Source organism: Ahaetulla prasina, chromosome 2, assembly GCF_028640845.1.
Source record: "Ahaetulla prasina isolate Xishuangbanna chromosome 2, ASM2864084v1, whole genome shotgun sequence".
NCBI classification, from domain to species: Eukaryota; Metazoa; Chordata; class Lepidosauria; order Squamata; family Colubridae; genus Ahaetulla; species Ahaetulla prasina.
In genome coordinates this window covers 175666729-175689322 of record NC_080540.1, presented here as the reverse complement: position 1 = coordinate 175689322, position 22594 = coordinate 175666729, and the positions used below count along the sequence as shown (strand labels likewise).

General features: G+C 42.0%; 1 protein-coding gene across 3 annotated transcripts; it reads left to right on the top strand.

Annotated features, from left to right (window-relative positions):
- Nucleotides 1–2048: 2048 nt before the first annotated feature.
- On the top strand, nt 2049–20979 carry GDI1 (GDP dissociation inhibitor 1). 3 transcript variants are annotated; one of them, XM_058169374.1, is made up of 11 exons: nt 2049–2148; nt 9259–9366; nt 11565–11664; nt 12133–12267; nt 13499–13697; nt 14209–14340; nt 14898–14997; nt 17529–17700; nt 18061–18205; nt 19081–19135; nt 19390–20979. In XM_058169374.1, exons 1-11 carry the CDS (start codon nt 2104–2106, stop codon nt 19540–19542), a joined length of 1344 nt encoding a protein of 447 aa, XP_058025357.1. In that variant the 5' UTR covers nt 2049–2103; the 3' UTR covers nt 19543–20979. The 3 variants fall into 3 exon arrangements, with proteins under 3 accessions (XP_058025357.1, XP_058025356.1, XP_058025359.1); XM_058169373.1 differs by lacking the exon at nt 2049–2148 and adding an exon at nt 5607–5749; XM_058169376.1 differs by lacking the exon at nt 2049–2148 and having other exon boundaries at nt 9268–9397.
- Nucleotides 20980–22594: the final 1615 nt, after the last annotated feature.

The following is a 22594-nucleotide window of genomic DNA, read 5'->3' as shown; positions in this document are numbered from 1 at the left end:
AACAGAAGTAATTACGATACCTGAAGCTATTGTGGGTCTCAATTTCTCTTGTAATCGATCATGTAAAGGTATGTAAGTGCTGCTTTGTACTATGATTCTCATGGGGAGCCTTTGAATTAGATGCTTTCTACCTCTGTAGCTGAAAAGATAGAAGGAAGTGACATATCGTTGCATTTTCATGAATAGTGCCATGGGCAAGAGAGGAAATGGCTGCATCTGTTTTGACACTAAAGCTAGTAAACTAAACACTAATACAGAGTTTCTCAGCCTCAGCAATTAAAGAAAGGCAGATCAACTTCCAGAATTCTGAAAGTTGAAAGCCCATACAGTCAATCATTATGTCTGATTTTTGCCTAGGGAGAGCATGGTCAGTAATGCCATTAGAACTGACCAATCCCTTGCATAGAATGCCTTTCTGCAAACAGCAAGAAGTAAAGACAAAGAGGCAGAATACAGCCTAAAGAAACTGTTTCTGGAGTTTCTTTAGACTGTATACAATAGTCCTGGGCCTGCCCTCCTGAAGCCAGGAGTGATACTGCTGAAGACAGAGACCCTCAGCAGTATTTACAGATTGGCAATGATTCTCTAGGCTCATAGAGATTTCTTTTACTCAGTCTTGGAGAAATCAGGGTCTGAACCTATTCTTTCTGAACTCAAAATGTATGCTATCTTTATAAGATGCTGGGATCCTGTTGGATGAAAAATCCAAATCCAATTCCAATTCGGGAGTAACATGGATTGGAAAGATAGATTCTGTTTATTGGTGAACAGAACCAACACACACACACACACACACACACACAGAGAGTTCTGGGACAGCTAACAAAATCAAGTTGAGAGTAGGGTGGGTTTTTATATCTTTTATTTATGGGGTCATATAGGGGTCATGGCTGGCTCTATAGGCAAAAGGGGAAATACAAATCCTAGGTGTTTGTCTGAGCTAAACTTCTCTTGCCTAATTGCTTCTCTGAAGTTTCTGCCTGACCCAGTCTTTCTGAATGGATAACCAAAGCTACATTTCTAAAAGCTGGCTGCCTCAGTTTCTGCTTGGGGCAGGGAGACTGGTACTGGTTTCTGCCTCCCTTAAGATTTTTCCCCCATTTAGGAGAAATATTCTATCTATCCTGCCTTTTTAATATTCCCCAAAATATTTCATTCTCTTAGGAGGGTGGATGAGTGCTGACTTTTTACAATCCAAAATGGGATTCCTTGGTCTCCCCCTCCCCAAGTAGTTCTGTTTTAATACATATTGCAATGGAGAAAAAAAATGCAATACTGTCTGAGCCCCTTTCTCCCATTCAGACGCCTAAGATGAATCAAGTCAATGGGGCTTCCTTGGTAGCACAAAGCTTTGCGGTCCTGCACTGCACCGTCGACCCAAAGCCATTTTATGGCCGTCGAGGAGCGGGAATGCAGCTAGCAACTTCGTAACTGACGGAAATATTAGCCAGTAGCCGAAGCGACGTGAACCGCAGTCCTCGACACCATTAACATGCAAGCAGCGTGGGTCCAACTACCGCCCTTCCCCCTCCGCATCGCGGATCTCTTTTCCTTGGCGGAATCATCTTGGGAGTCGCTGTCATCACTAAAGCTTTTAAGATGTTTCTGACGGAGCCTTGAGGGTGGGATGGGGAGAGGGGAACTACACCTGGGGGAGGGGAATTGTTTGTCTCCTTTATTCAGAATTACGGACCCATTTACTTCCCGCATCGGATCGGTGGTGCCACCACCCGTTGCCATGACGACACGAGAGGCAGGGCCCCCGCGATTTGCAATCCCCCACCTTTCCCCACCCAAGCGAGCAGCCCCGGAAAAGCGGCTTCGGGACTTCTTTTTTTCTTTGCTTCAAAGCGTAGGCACCACTCTGGGAAAAGGGCAGGAACACCCACCCAGCACGCGCATCTCTCTCTCGTCTCGCGCACCGCCTCCCCTTGGCGTCTACGGCATCTAGGCAAAGCGAAGTTCGCCGGGGCGGTTCCCCGCGGCGGAGAGTTTCTCGAACGGGACTCGTTTCCGGCGGAGGGATCCAGGCGGGCTACGGTACCGCGGCCCATCTTGGCTCCTCTCGGGGAGGGGGGGGGAGGCGGCTCTGTAGCCGGCACCATGGACGAGGCCTACGACGTGATCGTGCTGGGCACCGGCTTGACCGTGAGTCCTTCGGAGCCGCTTACCGTGCGCCTCTTGCTCTTCCCCCATCCCGGCATCTTCCACCCCTCGCTTCCCTCCGTGCAATTTTGCATTCCATCCCCTCCGGCTCCTGTATCCTTGCCCGTCATCAGCAGCCCTGCCAGGTTCGGGTGGGGTTGTAATCCTTGCATTGCCCTTATGAAGCAGCTCGGTCTTTCCGAAAGCTCCCCCCACCTCCCGTTTCTTAAGGATCGCAGCAATGCTTCCCTAAATCCAGTACTCGGCGCCGCCACACACACGCATACACCATCACGCGCATAGATTATGCGGGAAGTGGGGGCTATTGTGCGCGTCTCCTTGCAGCCGCTGCACCCTCTTCTGTCCTTTTTCCTCAGTGTCTGTGGATGCATCTTAACACCAGTACCCTTTCTGAATTGCAATTGTTTTGTCCAGCCCTACATTTCATCCCGTTCTCTACTCCATAGTGAATGGTGTGTTTGGCCCCATTGCATCTCCTCTGATGCAACCTGGCGCCATCAGCGCTTCTCGAAAGCGGAAAAACGATAGGCACCAACTGCATGGATTCTTCATTTGTTCATTTAATTCTTACGCATATATTCTTCTTATTTGGGTCACCAAGTTATCAGTTAGAATCTCTAGTTGCATCTTTAATACAGGCATTAAGTTGGGGGGAACCTGTTTTGTAAAAAGCTTCTCTTGCAGAAATTATGTGATTATCTGATCCATGTATCTCTAATAAAGGAGGAAGCAGGAATAATATCACCGTGATTTCCAAGCTTTCTTTTGGATCTGGTAAATCTGTTACTCTTCCTGCTCTCAGATCCTATAATACCAATGGGAATAGTGATCCTGTCTCCCATCAGTGCCCAAGATTGAAGGCTCTGCAGTGCAGGATTTTGTGCCCCATCCTGAGCATTTCAGGAGATGTTGGTTTATCGCATGGAAACTCAAAACAATTCATCTTCCATGTACAATTTATTTATTATTGAGCTACCTTTATGGGTACCCTTTGAAAACGCACTGTAAATGCTTTTTCTATTGAGTTTAATTAGCAGCCCCCCTTCAAATCTCTTGGCATACAGTACAGACATACAGAAATTGTTTTTTTTGTACTATCTTTATAAGATGCTGGGATCCTGTTGGATGAAAATCCAATTCCAATTCCAATTCCAATTCCAATTCCAATTCCAATTCCAATTCCAATTCCAATTCCAATTCCAATTCGGGAGTAACATGGATTGGAAAGATAGATTCTGTTTATTGGTGAACAGAACCAACACACACATACACACACACACAGAGAGAGAGAGAGTTCTGGGACAGCTAACAAAATCAAGTTGAGAGTAGGGTGGGTTTTTATATCTTTTATTTATGGGGTCATATAGGGGTCATGGCTGGCTCTATAGGCAAAAGGGGAAATGCAAATCCTAGGTGTTTGTCTGAGCTAAACTTCTCTTGCCTAATTGCTTCTCTGAAGTTTCTGCCTGACCCAGTCTTTCTGAATGGATAACCAAAGCTACATTTCTAAAAGCCGGCTGCCTCAGTTTCTGCTTGGGGCAGGGAGACTGGTACTGGTTTCTGCCTCCCTTAAGATTTTTCCCCCATTTAGGAGAAATATTCTATCCTGCCTTTTTAATATTCCCCAAAATATTTCATTCTCTTAGGAGGGTGGATGAGTGCTGACTTTTTACAATCCAAAATGGGATTCCTTGGTCTCCCCCTCCCCAAGTAGTTCTGTTTTAATACATATTGCAATGGAGAAAAAAAATGCAATACTGTCTGAGCCCCTTTCTCCCATTCAGACACTTAAGATGAATCAAGTCAATGGGGTTTCCTTGGTAGCACAAAGCTTTGCGGTCCTACACTGCACCGTCGACCCAAAGCCATTTTATGGCCGTCGAGGAGCGGGAATGCAGCTAGCAACTTCGTAACTGACGGAAATATTAGCCAGTAGCCGAAGCGACGTGAACCGCAGTCCTCGACACCATTAACATGCAAGCAGCGTGGGTCCAGCTACCGCCCTTCCCCCTCCGCATCGCGGATCTCTTTTCCTTGGCGGAATCATCTTGGGAGTCGCTGTCATCACCAAAGCTTTTAAGATGTTTCTGACGGAGCCTTGAGGGTGGGATGGGGAGAGGGGAACTACACCTGGGGGAGGGGAATTGTTTGTCTCCTTTATTCAGAATTACGGATCCATTTACTTCCCGCATCGGATCGGTGGTGCCACCACCCGTTGCCATGACGACACGAGAGGCAGGGCCCCCGCGATTTGCAATCCCCCACCTTTCTCCCATTCAGACACTTAAGATGAATCAAGTCAATGGGGTTTCCTTGGTAGCACAAAGCTTTGCGGTCCTACACTGCACCGTCGACCCAAAGCCATTTTATGGCCGTCGAGGAGCGGGAATGCAGCTAGCAACTTCGTAACTGACGGAAATATTAGCCAGTAGCCGAAGCGACGTGAACCGCAGTCCTCGACACCATTAACATGCAAGCAGCGTGGGTCCAGCTACCGCCCTTCCCCCTCCGCATCGCGGATCTCTTTTCCTTGGCGGAATCATCTTGGGAGTCGCTGTCATCACCAAAGCTTTTAAGATGTTTCTGACGGAGCCTTGAGGGTGGGATGGGGAGGGAATTGTTTGTCTCCTTTATTCAGAATTACGGATCCATTTACTTCCAGCATCGGATCGGTGGTGCCACCACCCGTTGCCATGACGACACGAGAGGCAGGGCCCCGCGATTTGCAATCCCCACCTTTCTCCCATTCAGACACTTAAGATGAATCAAGTCAATGGGGTTTCCTTGGTAGCACAAAGCTTTGCGGTCCTACACTGCACCGTCGACCCAAAGCCATTTTATGGCCGTCGAGGAGCGGGAATGCAGCTAGCAACTTCGTAACTGACGGAAATATTAGCCAGTAGCCGAAGCGACGTGAACCGCAGTCCTCGACACCATTAACATGCAAGCAGCGTGGGTCCAGCTACCGCCCTTCCCCTCCGCATCGCGGATCTCTTTCCTTGGCGGAATCATCTTGGGAGTCGCTGTCATCACCAAAGCTTTTAAGATGTTTCTGACGGAGCCTTGAGGGTGGGATGGGAGAGGGAACTACACCTGGGAGGGAATTGTTTTGTCTCCTTTATTCAGAATTACGGATCCATTTACTTCCAGCATCGGATCGGTGGTGCCACCACCCGTTGCCATGACGACACGAGAGGCAGGGCCCCGCGATTTGCAATCCCCACCTTTCCCCACCCAAGCGAGCAGCCCCGGAAAAGCGGCTTCGGGACTTCTTTTTTCTTTGCTTCAAAGCGTAGGCACCACTCTGGGAAAAGGGCAGGAACACCCACCCAGCACGCGCATCTCTCTCGTCTCGCGCACCGCCTCCCTTGGCGTCTACGGCATCTAGGCAAGCGAAGTTCGCCGGGCGGTTCCCCGCGGCGGAGAGTTTCTCGAACGGGACTCGTTTCCGGCGGAGGGATCCAGGCGGGCTACGGTACCGCGGCCCATCTTGGCTCCTCTCGGGGAGGGGGGGGGGGGCGGCTCTGTAGCCGGCACCATGGACGAGGCCTACGACGTGATCGTGCTGGGCACCGGCTTGACCGTGAGTCCTTCGGAGCCGCTTACCGTGCGCCTCTTGCTCTTCCCCCATCCCGGCATCTTCCACCCCTCGCTTCCCTCCGTGCAATTTTGCATTCCATCCCCTCCGGCTCCTGTATCCTTGCCCGTCATCAGCAGCCCTGCCAGGTTCGGGTGGGGTTGTAATCCTTGCATTGCCCTTATGAAGCAGCTCGGTCTTTCCGAAAGCTCCCCCCACCTCCCGTTTCTTAAGGATCGCAGCAATGCTTCCCTAAATCCAGTACTCGGCGCCGCCACACACACGCACACACCATCACGCGCATAGATTATGCGGGAAGTGGGGGCTATTGTGCGCGTCTCCTTGCAGCCGCTGCACCCTCCTCTGCCCTTTTTCCTCAGTGTCTGTGGATGCATCTTAACACCAGTACCCTTTCTGAATTGCAATTGTTTTGTCCAGCCCTACATTTCATCCCGTTCTCTACTCCATAGTGAATGGTGTGTTTGGCCCCATTGCATCTCCTCTGATGCAACCTGGCGCCATCAGCGCTTCTCGAAAGCGGAAAAACGATAGGCACCAACTGCATGGATTCTTCATTTGTTCATTTAATTCTTACGCATATATTCTTCTTATTTGGATCACCAAGTTATCAGTTAGAATCTCTAGTTGCATCTTTAATACAGGCATTAAGTTGGGGGGAAACCTGTTTTGTAAAAAGCTTCTCTTGCAGAAATTATGTGATTATCTGATCCATGTATCTCTAATAAAGGAGGAAGCAGGAATAATATCACCGTGATTTCCAAGCTTTCTTTTGGATCTGGTAGATCTGTTACTCTTCCTGCTCTCAGATCCTATAATACCAATGGGAATAGTGATCCTGTCTCCCATCAGTGCCCAAGATTGAAGGCTCTGCAGTGCAGGATTTTGTGCCCCATCCTGAGCATTTCAGGAGATGTGGGTTTATCGCATGGAAACTCAAAACAATTCATCTTCCATGTACAATTTATTTATTATTGAGCTACCTATATGTGTACCCCCCCCCGACTTTTGAAAACGCACTGTAAATGCTTTTTCTATTGAGTTTAATTAGCAGCCCCCCTTCAAATCTCTTGACATACAGTACAGACATACAGAAATTGTTTTTTTCGTACTATCTTTATTAAATCAGTAATCCCCCTTTTCTCTCTTTTCTTACAAGACTCTAGTATTCTCATTACATCATTGGATCTTCTTTCTGTAACATTGAATGTTTTGAATTGTATATATTGGTAGAACCAAATTAGTTTCTAGTAAGGTTTTCCCATTGCTTGAGGTCCTTTGGTAAGACCGGGCAAAATTGGATTTTTTTTTCTTTGAAACTCAGCATAGGACAGTTTTTCTTGCCTTCTACTTTGGCTTTTTTTAATTTGAAAAAATGTGTATGTGTGGGGGCACTGTTGTATATGACTGTTCTGCAGTCTTAAAGGATCTTGTGTTTTCTCTGTTGGTTTTGCCCCCCAAAATGAAATAGATACAGCCCTTATATCTATATTATATTTTTTTTATACACAGCCCTTATTCTGGTTCTGTGATTCTAGTCATTCCTGTTGCTGGAATAAAAGCACCATCTGCAGTGGATCCCATGCATTTGTAATTGGGGTGGTGGTATTGATCCATTGCATACCTTTCTCAGTCTCTTACCTTTTCCTTTAATGAGCATTTAAGCAGGATTCCTCGTTTCCCTGGAACATAGGAAAAGATGTCTTTTACCAAGTCAGAGCATTGGTTAAGAATTGTTTGCATTAATAGCAGAGTTTCTCCAGCGCTTCAGATAGTTAGGAATCTTTCCTAACTCAACTTGAAAATGCCAGGGATTGAATTTGTGACATTTCACATTTAAGAGTGGTAATCTGTCGCAAAGCAATGGCCCTTCATAAGAGAATGTACCTATTCCCATATTGGAATGTATTGCAGAGCAACAATGGGAAGGTTCTTTTGCAGAGAAAAGACTGAATCTTCCTTTGATGTTTGCATCTATACTTTCTACAGGCTTTCATTCCCTAAATCAGTGACCCACTGATGACATCAAATTGACATCAGTGTTCAGTGTAGGCAATTTTCAAGGCAGGTACATCTCTGAATACTTTAGAAGCTCTGCCATTTTTGAAGGCATTGAGGAAATCTGATAAAGACCTTTGAACCAATGACCCCAGTGATGCTGAGGAAAGCACAAATGCAGAAGCTTCTTGGATAATGTGTGAGACATCACTTATGAGAAGTGATATGGTTCCCATGCACACATTCAGTAATGTCTGTACCATTTATAATTAGTGTTTAGAGAGTTACATATGATCGCAGCATTAGAAATGCTCTGTGTTGCTGAATCCATTTTACTCTGGTCTAGCAGTAAGTTTAGACAGTTTAAATAATAGGTGATGAACAAATCATGTAGACAATTTGTAAATTGGTATGTATACATCACACATTTATAGACTTGGTGGAATTTAAGTGTCAATGTCAGTATATTATCAGGATGGAACTCTACCAAGATGATCTAATACTGATAACTTAAGACAGACTTTGATTTTCACAACACAAAGAATCCTTTTGGAGCTTCTTTTGTTTATAGTCATGCACATTCATACATTTGTCTTTAGTTTATCTTTAGGTTTTGCCTTAAATTTCTGCCCTGCTAAGATGTATACTGACTGACAAAAGAACATTAATCTATTTGACTGCAGATCAAGACCAGGAAGCACCAAATCAGTTTTGCTTCAGTTACCTATTAATAAAATTCCAAGACAGATCTTTGTCCAGACATGGATGGGGAAGCTCTTATCAGTATCTCAGGCCTTGATATCAGTTTCTGTTACGGGTCAGCCCTTCTTTTTATACACACACTCATACACACGTGCACACAGGTACATATGCATATATACTTAGATAAATTCTATGACCATGATGGCGAACCTATGGCACGTGTACTACAGGTGGCATGCAGCTCTCTCTCTGTGGGCATGCCAGCAGTTGCCCCAGCCCAGCTCCCCCGTGCATATGTGTTCCTCCTGCCGGCCAGCTGGTCTTCGGGTCTCTGCCATGCATGTGAGGGATGCGGGTGCATGTGTATGGGGTGTAGGAGGCTTTCCATTTTGGGCCTGCACCAACCTGGAAGCCAAAATGGGGGACAGGGGCACAGTATGAGGCCCCCCCATGCCCAGTTTTGGGCCTGGAAAGCCTAAACCAACCAGGAAGCCAAAACGGGGTGCAGGGGGGCGCATGTGTGGGGGGGGGCGCATTGCAATTTGAGGGCATGCAAATGTGCATTTATGCACACACGCTTTTGGGCACTCAGTCTCAAAAAGGTTAACCATCACTGTTCTATGAAATAGATTGGGATACTCATGAAGGTACAGAATAGTCTCAAGTACACTCATGAGATGCTTATTTATGCATTTATGTTTCACTTTGGGGACTCTTATTGTGGAGCTTACCATGTAGTAGCAGCATGTTTGAATTTATTGTTGAGAAGGCATAATGCTACTCACTTTCTATTTTAGGAATGTATCCTTTCAGGTATCATGTCTGTGAATGGCAAGAAGGTGTTGCATATGGACCGGAATCCATATTACGGGGGTGAGAGCTCATCAATTACTCCCCTGGAGGAGGTGAGGATCCAGCCTCTGCATGTGCATACAGGTAGTCCTCAACTTATAACCACATTTGGGCCCAGAACTGCTGCTAAGCGACACAGTCATTAAGAGTTATGCCCAATTTCATGACCTTTTTGCCGCAGACATTAAGCAAATTATATGGTCGTTAAGCAAATCCAGCTTTCTCCATTAACTTATCAGAATCCCCCTAGGAAGGTCTCAAATGGCAATCACATGACCCCCAGGACATTGCAATACATCCTAATTGCCAAGCAGCTGAATTTTGAACCCATACCTGCAAGGATGTTGCAATATTTGTGTGAGGACCAGTTGGAAGTCACTTTTTTAAGTTCCATTGTAATTTCATGTGGTTGCTAAACAAATGTCATAAGTTGAGGACTACCTATATTTGTATTGAAAGTCGATTGAACACAGAATATGGAAACTGCATATTACAGTGCATTTACTGGATTATTTTCAGTAGACAGGGTACTGAATTCATGCAAGAAAACCAGAATTTCCTCAAATAATCAGTTATTTTCCTTGTATCCTTTTCATTCCTGCTTAGATGTGCTAAGCATATCCAAAGGCTTTTCACAATCTATCTCCTTAGTTTTCTAAGAAGATAGCAATTTTAAGGAAATTCTAAGGAAATTACATTGCCCATTTTCTGTGATGTGATCTAAATGCTACAGCAAAAAAGTTTGAACGCCATATGTGGTCTAGAATTTATTCCTTCTTTATAGGCTGTGCATGGACAACACATTGAACCACAACAGTTAAACATCTTGCAGTTCTGTTTGCACAAAGTTTGTCACTTGAATAATACAATGTGTCTTAGCACAAACCTAGTAGATTAATGTATGGTTCATTATATTGCAGTAAGCCAGGTATCTATGAACATTCCTATAATGTGTCTTAATTTACTAAGCGTGTTTAGAAATTTCCAAACAATTACTGATGTGCATCGAAATGTAAATGCAATGGGTACCCTCACCCACCTACAAGAAGTAACTATAAGACCCAGGTTGCAAGGTTATAAAAGTAATGTAATAATTATGAAAGAAAACATTTGCATTCTCCCTTCCCCATAGTAACAATGTTATTTACTTAGGCTTTTCCCCCCCAATCATGCTAGTTTACAACACAAAAAGGTGAAATTTATCTTTATGTGTGCCGGTTTTCCTTCTAAAATGGTATATATAGAGAGAGGAATTTTTTCACTAAGAAACTTGGAAAGTAATGGGTCACAGTAAAATAAGTTTGGGGTGATGAGGCTCATGTGATCACCTATCATGTGATCTCCTTTTAGAGAATTGACAAACCTTTTTGCTGTTCTGCTCCAAAGGAAGTAACAAGGAGTCTGTGTGGTGAATAAAACTGAGCTATAACTCCTATTTTGATGCCATTGATACACAGTGGTACCTTGTTACTCCGTTGCTTTGAAATTCATCGAATTTGGTACTTAATGTATTTTGACTCAAAATTTTTGTCCCAGTACTCATTGTTTGTTTGTTTGGTAGTCATGCACCAACTAAAACTTGTTGATGTTAGCTGCCTTGCTACATTATTCCTTATGGGAAAAATTTGTATGGACTCATCGCACCTCCCAGAAACAATTAAGGATGAGTACCGAGGTACTACTGTATTATGTTATGCTAGTATTTCTTCCATTAAATCGTGTCTGATTCTCAGGGTCTGCTTGAACAAGTCCCTGAAGTTTTCATGCCAAGGTTATTTAGAAGTGGCTTGCCAATGGTTCCCTACCAGGGCTAAGAGGGCAACTGACCAAGGATACCTATCTGGGTTTATGCCTAAGGCAAGACTAAAACTTAGTCTCCCAAGTTTTAGCTTTGATGCCTTAACCACTATAAAAGCTGGCTCTCTTAGATTTAGATTTAGATTTATTGGATTTTTATACCGCCCTTCTCCCGAAGGACTCAGGGCGGTTCACAGCCAAGATAAAACAGCAATAATATACAAATAAAACAATAATTAAAAAACTTATTAGATATAAGGCCAAATTAAAACATTTAAAACTGTAAAAATCCCCATAAAATTTATATCAAATATTAAAAACTATTTAAAAATTCCTATGCCAATCCTGCGCGAATAAACAGATATGTCTTATGTTAGTAGAGCAAGTTCTAATGGAAATGTCTCTTGCAAGTACAATATTTTGAAGCTTATTTTGTCCTTTCCACAATTGCCAGCTTTACAAACGCTTCAAAATTACAGAGGGCCCCTCTGAATGCATGGGGCGTGGCCGGGACTGGAATGTTGATCTCATCCCCAAATTCCTCATGGCCAATGGTAAGTCCCATTCTGTTTAGATGTTTTGGTCACCTAGCCAGAGATATGGTATATTTTCCTTGTAGATGAATAGTAATGAAGGAACAAAGGACATTACTACAAGAGAATGAACACTATTTTAAGTCACTGGGAATATATGCTGCTGAAACACTGGGACATGTATGCTGCTGAAGAATGCCAGGACTTTTGGCATTTTGTTGATTTACACTAATGAATAAATGTGCACACACAGCTTAGCAGCCCTTGGAGCTTTGTTCCTTATAGCTCAACTCATATTTTCCATGTGCACTTCCAAGTTTTTTATTTCTTGTTTGCAATTTCTTTGCATTCACTGAGTGGTACCTATTTTATTTATTATAAATTGTTTGAGTGCTGCCTTATTTCTACAATCTCCTGCATGCAGTGTGGGAACTCTAATGGAGGCAGGTGTAGGAGTTTCAGGAACCTCTTTTATCATTTTTCATATAGGCCAACTTGTGAAGATGCTGCTGTACACAGAGGTGACACGCTACCTAGATTTCAAAGTGGTGGAAGGCAGCTTTGTCTACAAGGCAGGAAAGATTTACAAAGTGCCATCAACAGAGACAGAAGCACTGGCTTCCAGTAAGTTAACTTGGTTTCATAAATGCTAAATCTGATGTGTTTGAAATTATAGGAAATTTCAGTTGCATATTTATTAGGTTTCATCATTTTAAGAGGTATATTCTATTTTATGCATTCTGTTTTACAATTCAACAATAGACCTGCAGTTGTTTAAAAAGATAAAGCAGCTGCCAAAGTACTGTCAAATTCATTCTGAAATGGTTCTAACCAGGGCCGTATATAATGGCATTGGGAAAATTCTAGAATGATATTTTTAGGACTTTGGATAGCCAAAACATACTTTTTTCTCTTGAATAAGTTTTTTTAGTTTGAATTTGAAAAAGGTCATTTGTGGAGAACCAGGTGTTCTCCACCCATTTTCTTTCTTTGTTCCCAAGTCAGTGGAATGGACATGCCTCCTTGGAAGGTAAAATCTATACCTATACAGGAATGATTAGTTCAAATATTAGCAACTATAGAACTAATAGGTTGTAAGGAAGCATGGTTATAACTGAGCTTCACCAGACAGCTTTCTCTACTGGTGATACTTGGATCTTTTTAATAATGTTTTTACAGTTAATCCCTTGCAGCATATTTTTTCAGATTTATATATTTATATGGGCCATAATTGGCTTCCTGAATATAAATCCTTTTGCGATATTTCAAGTATTGAGATTATGGAGTTCTGATGCTACTCTTTATATGTGTACAGATTCAAAAACATGATTCTGATATTTCATAATCCACCTTTTAAGTTTGAAGGAGGAAGAGAGGTGTTCTGTCTTCTTTTGAAGATGATGCATTTGCACTGTTTTCTTATGACTATAACTTTGGTGCTCGTGTCTTACTATTTATTTTAATTGTTTTATTTAATATCCTAGTATGATTTATATTGATTGCTTATTTAGTATCCTATGATTATTACTGAGTGTTATTTCTTACGATTTATGATAATGTATTATGATTATAATCATGATTTCTCACTTATTGCTTCTGTACAATGAGAGCTTATGCACTGGAGACAAATTCCTTGTGTGTTCAATCACACTTGGCCAATAAAGAATTCTTTTCTGTTCTGTTCTGTTCTGTTCTGTTCTGTTCTGTTCTGTTCTGTTCTAGTCTAGTCTAGTATACTCTACTCTACTCTACTCTACTCTACTCTACTCAATTCAAATTCTAGGGCTGTAAAAGTTCTATTTAGCTCTTTAACCTGCTATGCACCATCCCTCCTCTAACCCTCATTCTCTCACAGATCTCATGGGCATGTTTGAGAAACGACGCTTCCGCAAGTTCTTGGTGTTTGTGGCAAACTTCGATGAGAATGATTCAAAGACCTTGGAGGGAGTGGATCCTCATGTCACTACCATGCGTGAAGTCTACCGACGCTTTGACCTTGGCCAAGATGTCATTGATTTCACAGGCCATGCACTGGCTCTCTACCGCACTGATGAGTGAGTGATCGATCATAGCTTGCCTTCTTGCAATCGGCTGACCTATCTTCATGCCTCTTTATTTCTGATCATGCACCACACTGATTATGGTCCCATAGTTCTAATATACATTTCCTCTGGGAATGGCTGGGTCAGCTGAGAGTGAACTAAGGGTTCACTTAAGGCTTTTCAGGAGAGAGTTTATAGAAATGTCCTGCAAAATTCTTTTTTTCTCATTTCTTTCAGTTTCTTTAATCATTAATTAATGATTAATGAGCAGATCCCAGTATTTGTTTGTTTATTAAATTTTTATGCCACCCATCTCACGGATATTGGGTGATTAAAATATACCAGGTAATATAAATACCGGATCAATACAATAATCATAAAAATATCGGTGTGTCAAGCAGTCCATGACCACTGGGAACTCATGATTTTCCTATAACAACATCCATCACTCTTTCTTTAGGAAGCCCCCTATTTCCCCCTTTCTTTGGGGAGGAATGACATTGTCTGTTCTCTCTTTTCGCAGTTACTTGGATCAACCTTGCTTGGAAACCATCAATCGCATAAAACTGTACAGTGAATCCCTGGCCCGTTATGGGAAGAGCCCCTATCTCTACCCCCTGTATGGCCTGGGTGAGCTTCCCCAGGGCTTTGCCAGGTATGATCTGCCTCATGGACAGTCAACAATGTGAGGCAGCTTTTGCTTCTGATTTTATTCTTGGCCTAGAAGATAAATGTCTGTGGAGATTATCAATCATCCAGGTCATGTTTGTCCCAAGGGTGCTTTTCCAAACAGGCAACTGGACTTTCTTGGTCCAGTTGCTTGTTGGAAAAGCACCTTTGGGAGTAGAAGATAAGATACATTAAAAAGAAAAAAGCCATTTTATATCAATATTTTTCTAGCCTGTCACTCTCCAAAACTTCAATGCCTTGAATTCTCAGTGAGCATAGCCTTACTGTTCCTATATACTTGAGGGCTTCAAGATAGTTGATTTAATTTATATGAGGAGGGGGAGCTAAATTTTATTGAAAAAAGCAATAAAGTCCCTTAGTATGATACTTGAGACAGCTGAGACAGGGAAAATAATTCTTGCATATCTTTGGCATTGCCCAGCCTTATACAGTTATTTGGAAAAATGTGCCTTTGGGGGCAGGGGTGGTAGACGTAATGGTCTGGCCAGTGCCCTTCACCATTCATTCACTTCATGCCCCCAGGCTCAGCGCTATCTATGGTGGCACCTACATGCTCAACAAACCAGTGGATGAGATTGTCATGGAAGGTGGCAAGGTCATTGGAGTCAAATCGGAAGGAGAGGTGAGCAGTTGGCATTTTCATTCCATTTGGTTAAGGGCCATAAAATTGTTACTAAGGTTAATTATATAGGGAAGATGGTTCCTGAAATAGAATGTCTTTGAAAATTAGTCCATGATATAATGTAAGTACTTTCTGTTTTAAGAATTTCAGGATTGCTTTTCCTACCTAACTCCATTTAGAGGCTACTCTTTCTCATTAAAGCCCATCATGATAATCTTAAACTGGTCCATATTGACTGATAGCAGTGACTGGGAGCAGTTGGAATGGGGAATTTTCCTTTCTTGAATCTCAATTGTGACAATAAAATCAGGCCTGAGTATTTAATAAAGAAAAAATATCTTTATGCTCAGATATTTAGTTTCAATACCAGTGCTTTCATTTTATTTATCTTACGCCCTTTTCGGTGTATTATTGAGGAAGTTGGTGTTTCTTTTGCTATTTATTGCATTTCATGTATCTTCCCATGCCAAGTTACTCAATAAAACATGGACGGTACAAAGTCTAGAAGAGCAGAACTTTCATAAGATTGCTGATAATAGAATCTCAGTGAAAACTTCAGCATGATCAATGAAATCATCCATGGAGCATGGGTCCAAATCAGTTATTAATCAGATGGAATTCAGAAAGCTATGGGTTTCTGCCAGGGGTGAAATCTAAAAATGTTCCCTACCGGTTCTGTGGGCGTGGCTTAATTGGTGGGTGTGGCTTGGTGGTCAGATGGCTGGGTGGGCGTGGCCAATAACAATAAATAATAAAAATAATAAGCAAAGTATACAAAACAATAAGAGGTACCAAAAACCAACTTTCACACTTTACACACACACAACACAACACAACTTGACTCACACACAATGTAAAAGCAGCTGCACTTAACCCAAAATGGCCCCTGCAACAAGCAGGAACCTCACACAGCCACAAAAAGCTCAAAAACCAACTTTCACACTTTACACATACACAACACAACACAACACAACTGACTCACACACAATGTAAAAGCAGCTGCACTTCACCCAAACTCTTCTCGGCTGAAGAGCTTGCAGAAAACATGTTTTTTAAGGTTCTGATGATGAGGAATTCAGCTGGGATCGCCAGAGGAGCCTTTAAAAACTTTTTTTTTTTTGGCAACCTCTTCAGCCGAGTCGTGAGATCATCAAAGACCTTTTTTTTTACTTTTAAAGGCATGTTTTCGGCTGAAGAAAAACTGCTTTTAAAAGTTAAAAATAAAACTTCTGATGATGGCGAGGCTCAGCAGAGGCAGGGGGCAGGGCCAGGGATTTTTGCTACCAGTTCTCCGAACTACCCGCCACCATCGCTACCGGATCGGACGAGCCGGTCCGAACTGGGAGCATTTCACCTCTGGTTTCTGCTGACTGTTAACACAGATCTGTAAAACCAGATCTGCTCTTGGCTTCCCTAACCCTCAAACAAGAGGAAAGGAGATAGCATTTTACTTAACCGTTTTTCCCCACAGGCTTTGAATTTGTAGCACAAGGTATTTTTAGAACAAGGGAACTTCCTTGTCAGTGCTCTGTTTTCTTTAACGTTTCCTAACAATTAGCTTTACAGCTAGCTTCTTCTTTCCATTGCACCAGGCAGTGCACCAAAGCAAGCATCAAAGGCATGAAGTTGGTATATATGGTCTTTCCTCAATCCGCAAATTAAAGTGGGGTGGTGGGGGATCTGGCAATTTTTAAAATTCAGCCTTTCGACTCAATGCCTTCTCTTGACACAACCTCCATCTGTAAGCATATTCTGGCCCTTGGAAACATGATGAAGACAGTGGCAAGTTTCCTGATATAGCACCATTGACAGTACTCCTTCCTCCTTCTTGTTGGCTTTTGTTCCTGCTTCCTTGAGTTAAGCTTGCTGGGAGAAGACTGAGAGAGTGTTGAAGAAACTTTGGTGTCAGTAGTGAAGCTGAGTTCTCCCCTACAAATGTTTCTGCTTTTGTTTCAAGAGCTACAGAAGCTTTCTTCTGGTTTCTTAACTTTCATCATTTTCTTGTGCTACTCCTGGCTAAATTATTTTCATTCAGTCATTCCCACATAAGTCATCTAATCCTGTATGAAAGCTGATCTAGTTGAAAAGGATTGAAACATTAAAATCCTCATCTAAAGGGAGAGGATCAAATGAAAACATATGAATTTAAAAACATTCTTTAAAATCCTCAAAATAGTCAACATCAGTTACGTTTCCAGCAGGTTTTGTTTTTTCCCCCTCAATAAATACAACAGCTCTTTCATGGCGAACATTTCAGCAGACATGAGAATGCACATAGTATCAAGATCAATTTATATGCAGTTGTGTGAGGATACAGTATTTAGTCTACACTGCTACAAAATGAATTTCTGAATTAAACATTTAGGATTCTGCATTTAAGTCCACTGTCTTCAACCTGGCATCCTCCAAATGGGTTGGTAGAATTCTCAGCCTCAATACTTCTAGAGAGCACTGTTGAAGAAGGCTAGGAGTTCAGGGAAGACTGGTGAATCCAACATTTTCCTTTTGCTAATGCTGGTTCTCCCTCCAAGGTGGCACGCTGCAAACAGTTGATCTGTGATCCCAGCTATGTAACAGATCGAGTGCGCCCAGCAGGAAAGGTTGTACGCGTCATCTGTATTCTGAGTCATCCTATCCGTGGCACCAGTGATGCTAACTCCTGTCAAATCATCATTCCCCAGAATCAAGTGGGACGCAAATCTGGTGAGGGCATATTGATATGGGAGTTTAGAGATATGGGAATATGGAATATACTATGCTTTGGGCTACTTCTGCAGAATGGAGTATCACGCATCTGGTACCCTTCTTATGACCTTTAATTACACAGCAACTATATGAAATAGGGTAGGCTTAATGAAGGTGGGAATCCAGATATTTATTTTAGGGATACAAGAGGTTTTTCTGTACCAAGTCAGTGGGCATCCATCTAATTCCATATTGTCTACTACATCCTGATTGACAGCAGTTCCTCAAGTTTCAGAGCAGCTTCTGGATATAGTGGGCGGTATAGATTTGGGTGAATTTCAACAATCCTAACTTCTTTTCTTCATTCCCCAATCCCAGATATCTATGTCTGTCTCATTTCCTCTGCCCACAATGTGGCTGCCCAGGGCAAATACATCGCTATTGCCAGTACTACTGTAGAGACAGATTCTCCTGAGAATGAAGTGCAGCCAGCTCTTGAACTGCTTGAACCTATTGACCAAAAGTAAGTGATTCTGGGTTGATTGTGATGACAATTGGTCCAGTGCTATAACTTGGGACAATTTTCTAACATTGTTGACAATCCACAGTCTTGATGATAACATGTACTGTATATGTATTAAGGAGTCTCAAGGTGAGAGAAGAACACTGGGGCACAGCTGCAATTTATTAAGGGTTGCTAAATATGGACATTCCTGAGAGATGCTTTCCAGCTTTGCTTAACAATGAAAGCCTAAGGAAAAAAGCTGCAAATTTTTGAAATATAATGAGCAGTAGTAAAAGAAGAAATGAGTGAATCTTATAAACAGCAGCCACATGTGGTAGGCCTGTAATTTTACCATTTTAGATGGTTCCATCCAGGGAAGAAAATTACACATGGCAGAAAGAAAGGATGCAGTCTAAATCATCAACTTTGCACAGTAATTTTCTGTGAGTGGGACATTGCCTTCTGTGAATCCTACAGATTGCTGAATACTGGATTTTTGGAAGATTTTTTTTAACAAAGTACACAATGGTATAACAAACATTAAGCGCAAGATGATGTACAGATAATAAAAATAGCTTTATATCAGGTCCTGGAATGGCTAGAAGAATGGCAGAAGTTCTGATGGACATTGTAAAGTATGATAGCAGTAGTGGAACATGGGATGCAAAAATATTTGAAGATAAAGACCAAATATGGGTCTCAAAAATGGTTTGAAAAAATAATCAGTGCTGATGAGTGACCAATGATTGTGGTTGGCTGGTTTCTGCATCTGTAAATTACATTGATATGATTAGAATCAGGAGTAGGAACATAAATGCGTCCATACTAACTTTTTCCATTGATTTCTACTTCTTCAATTGAAATGATTTTAAACACTTTTCTTTCCTTACCAGGTTTGTGGCCATCAGTGATATATATGAACCCACCGATGATGGAACTGAAAGTCAGGTGAGATTTCTCAGGTTTGCTGAATTGTTTTAGAGCAGGGGTCTCCAAACTTGGAAACTTTTAAGACTTGTGGACTTCAACTCCCAGAATTCCTCAGCCAGCATGTGCACAATATCTTAAAGTTTCCGAGTTTGGAGACCGCTGTTTTAGAGTGTATTTTTCCAGAACTGGTTCTGGATCTTGCCCTTTTTTCCCTTTCCCCATTGACTCCAGTCTGTGAACTTGTATTTTGTTTCCCTTTTTTCCCCTTGCAGATATTCTGTTCACGATCGTATGATGCCACCACCCACTTTGAGACAACATGTGATGACATCAAAGACATTTATCGGCGCATGGCTGGGGCTCCATTTGATTTTGAAAGCATGAAACGGCGCCAGAATGATGTCTTTGGCGAGAACGAGCAGTGACCATTTCCTTTCTTTTTCCCCCGAACCCCACCCTCCCTGGGTTTTTCCCACGTAAGGGACCACACTCCCAGCTAGGGACTGGCTTAATTCCCACACCTCACTGAGATTGGCTCTTCCTCCAGATCCTCATCCAGGCTATGCCAGATGTCTAGTAACTTATTTCCATGGGGAAAATGTAGAATAGTTTTCCTCTCCCCCACCCCACTCGCTGGTTTTTTGTTTGTTTGTTTGTTTTTTTGCACACAACAAGACAACCCTCTCTCCAGGACTGAGGTTAGATCAAGTTAATGCAATCTCAGTCCTTTGAAGACAAGCCTCTTTCAGTTTTTCCAGTGCCTGTAGGGATTTGGGTCCAGATTATGTATTATATAGTTGGCTGGAATTGAGTTCTGCCCCCTCCTAGGAAAAAGCATCTTTGGAGACAGGAAATTCTGCCTACTTTTCTATTGCAACTTGGTTTCCATGAATGTGGTTTCCATGAATATAATAAGGAAAGGCAGAATTAAGTACATTTAATTTTCATTGTAGGTTGCTCCATCACTAGTCTATTCTAATTGAGGAAAAGAAAAACAGCCACTGGGTTTTAAAAGCATGCATGTAACATATATTTTGGCCTTAATTCTTGCTATTGATCTCCAACTGTTACCATCTGCTCACCTTTCTTCAGTTTCCCCCTGTTTCCCCTCCATTTGCTGGGTGTTTTCATCTCTGCCATCTGTGCCCCTCTTAACTCCTCTGAGCCTCACATTTCTCCCTTCCTGTGTATAGTGAATCAATTTGCTGCTTAACTTGCAAAGGACCATCTGGGACCATATCTTGCCATATGTATAATCAGTCTTTCCTCATTTTCCCATTTCTCCTGATCATGATGTGAAGCTGCATTCCTCTGTTTTGAGAGGAGACTGGAATTGTGTGAGGATGTGGGGGCACAAAGAGCCGTTCTGAACCATCTCTTCTAGACATGCTGCCCTTGCAGCTGGTCCCATGTCCCCCACCTTGCACTTGAGATTCCCACGGGCCTCTCTTGTTTGTCTTGCATCCATTTTGTCCCCTGAATTCCTTTTTAGTTTCTTTAGCCTCAAGCGTGAGAAGATTTGTATTTGTACGTGTGTATGTCTCTCTTGTGTGCTGGATATAGGGACAGGGAGACGATTCTGTCCCTTTCCACTTGCTGCCACCTGCTGTAACTTATTGTAACTTATTAATGAAGCAGGTTAATTATTTGTTGGCACTTCTGACAATTAATGAGGTTTGGGTGGGGGTTAGGCTGTGGCATGAGTACAGGGGCCTGGGGCCTGTCCTGCGTTAGAGCCTGCCTTCTTTCTGAAGCCAGCTTTATGGTTAACGATCTGTCTGTAACTAGGGGAATGTGAGGGGTCAGCTCTCTCCACCCCACAACTGCTCAGTTGTCTCAAGATAATAAATTCACTTAGTCTAGCCCTGGCTCTTGTCTGGTACCATTGCTGCAGAGGAGGGATTGGGGTGGGGGAGCAGGGGAATAAAGTCCAGGCTTAACTCACACTAGTGAGAGAAAAAGAGACCGCATTGAATTCAGGAAATGGAAAAAAAGATTTTTAAAAATTCAGAGAAGCACCTCAATTTGGTTATGAAAACTTTTCTGAAGGAGTGGCAGTATAATATCCAGAGAACATTGGACGATAAAATGTACTATTTTACATAGCTGATTCTGGCTTCAGACTCAGATAATGCATCTTTGTTACTGTTGAAGTCTTGAGGCAAGGAAGTGATGCTAAGAACAAGACAGCATGGGAGTCTATATGGATTTCTATAGCCAGATCTCCTCTCATTTTCCCTACACCAAACTATTGGAAATTGTGCTTGAACCCAGATGGCTTAGAAGAATTGAAAGACTAATCATACTGCATCCATTTTCTCAGTCCACATAGAATACCAAGGACCAAAAGTTTAGAAGGGGATTTGGGGGGAAAAAATCAATTCTATTTTGTATTTAATGCCTTAGTACTCTATATCTAATAAGACTACTATGGTTATATTAGTTGTTTTAATATCAAATTAGAACTGCCACTATTTCAACCATCCCATGCCTTTTAGCCTAATTGATTTATATCGTTTTCCAAGTATGTATGGCAGCAAGGCTAGTGTTCCACTTGTGAATCAATACTGGAAGTAGTTCTTAACACTTTCTTTGCCTGGTTCTCCTTTACAAATAGAACGTTGAAATTCTACTTTTCCTGCAGATCCTTCCTATAATTTTAAGCCCTTTTCCTGTAATTATCTTTCCCTCCTCTAGCTATACAGTTGTAAAACCTGGATAGCAATAAATAAAATGACCAGGAAGGCATTTCAAGGTGCCTTCTACTGAATATCATCTTTATTCATGAAAAAAACCCCAGAACTGAAGGTGACATTTACTTAATAATGCATCTCTGTCTTGAAAGATGCTCTGTATTTATGGGCTAGATTTTCGTTCGTCTGGCACAGTGCTTCTGCTATACATTAAAAAATGTGAAAAAAATCTCTTAAATCTAGCTTTAGTGATTATTTCAATTAAATTTAAATACTGCCCTCTGAAAATATTTGGTGTCAGTCTTTGAATGTACAACTGGCACAATGTAGCCGCTGAGGTAAATCAGATTCTTTCAGACATTAAACTTTTAAATGGCAACTTTCTATTGATCAATAAAAATGAAGAATGTGTATCACTTCTGTATATTTTAACTTGGCATCTTATGGGCAAGTTGAACATTCAGTACCTAATACAGCAAAGAAGGAATATTTCAAAACAATTTCTATAAACAATCAGTGCAAACAAAATTCAAATCAATAATATAAAGGAAACCAGGAAACATTCTTCCCAACTGAATTGCTAGCAAATAATGACAATATATTTCTCATTTAAGGATCATAAGAATACATTCGTCCATATTGCATACAACTATATGGGAAGACAATTCAAATGCTTTAAATTATTTTTCTTTATCCCTTTTGGCCAATAAGTGGACAGTTACAACCATGATAATAATCCTGCTTTTTTTAAAAAGGAAAATTAAAACTATTGTCACTGCTCATT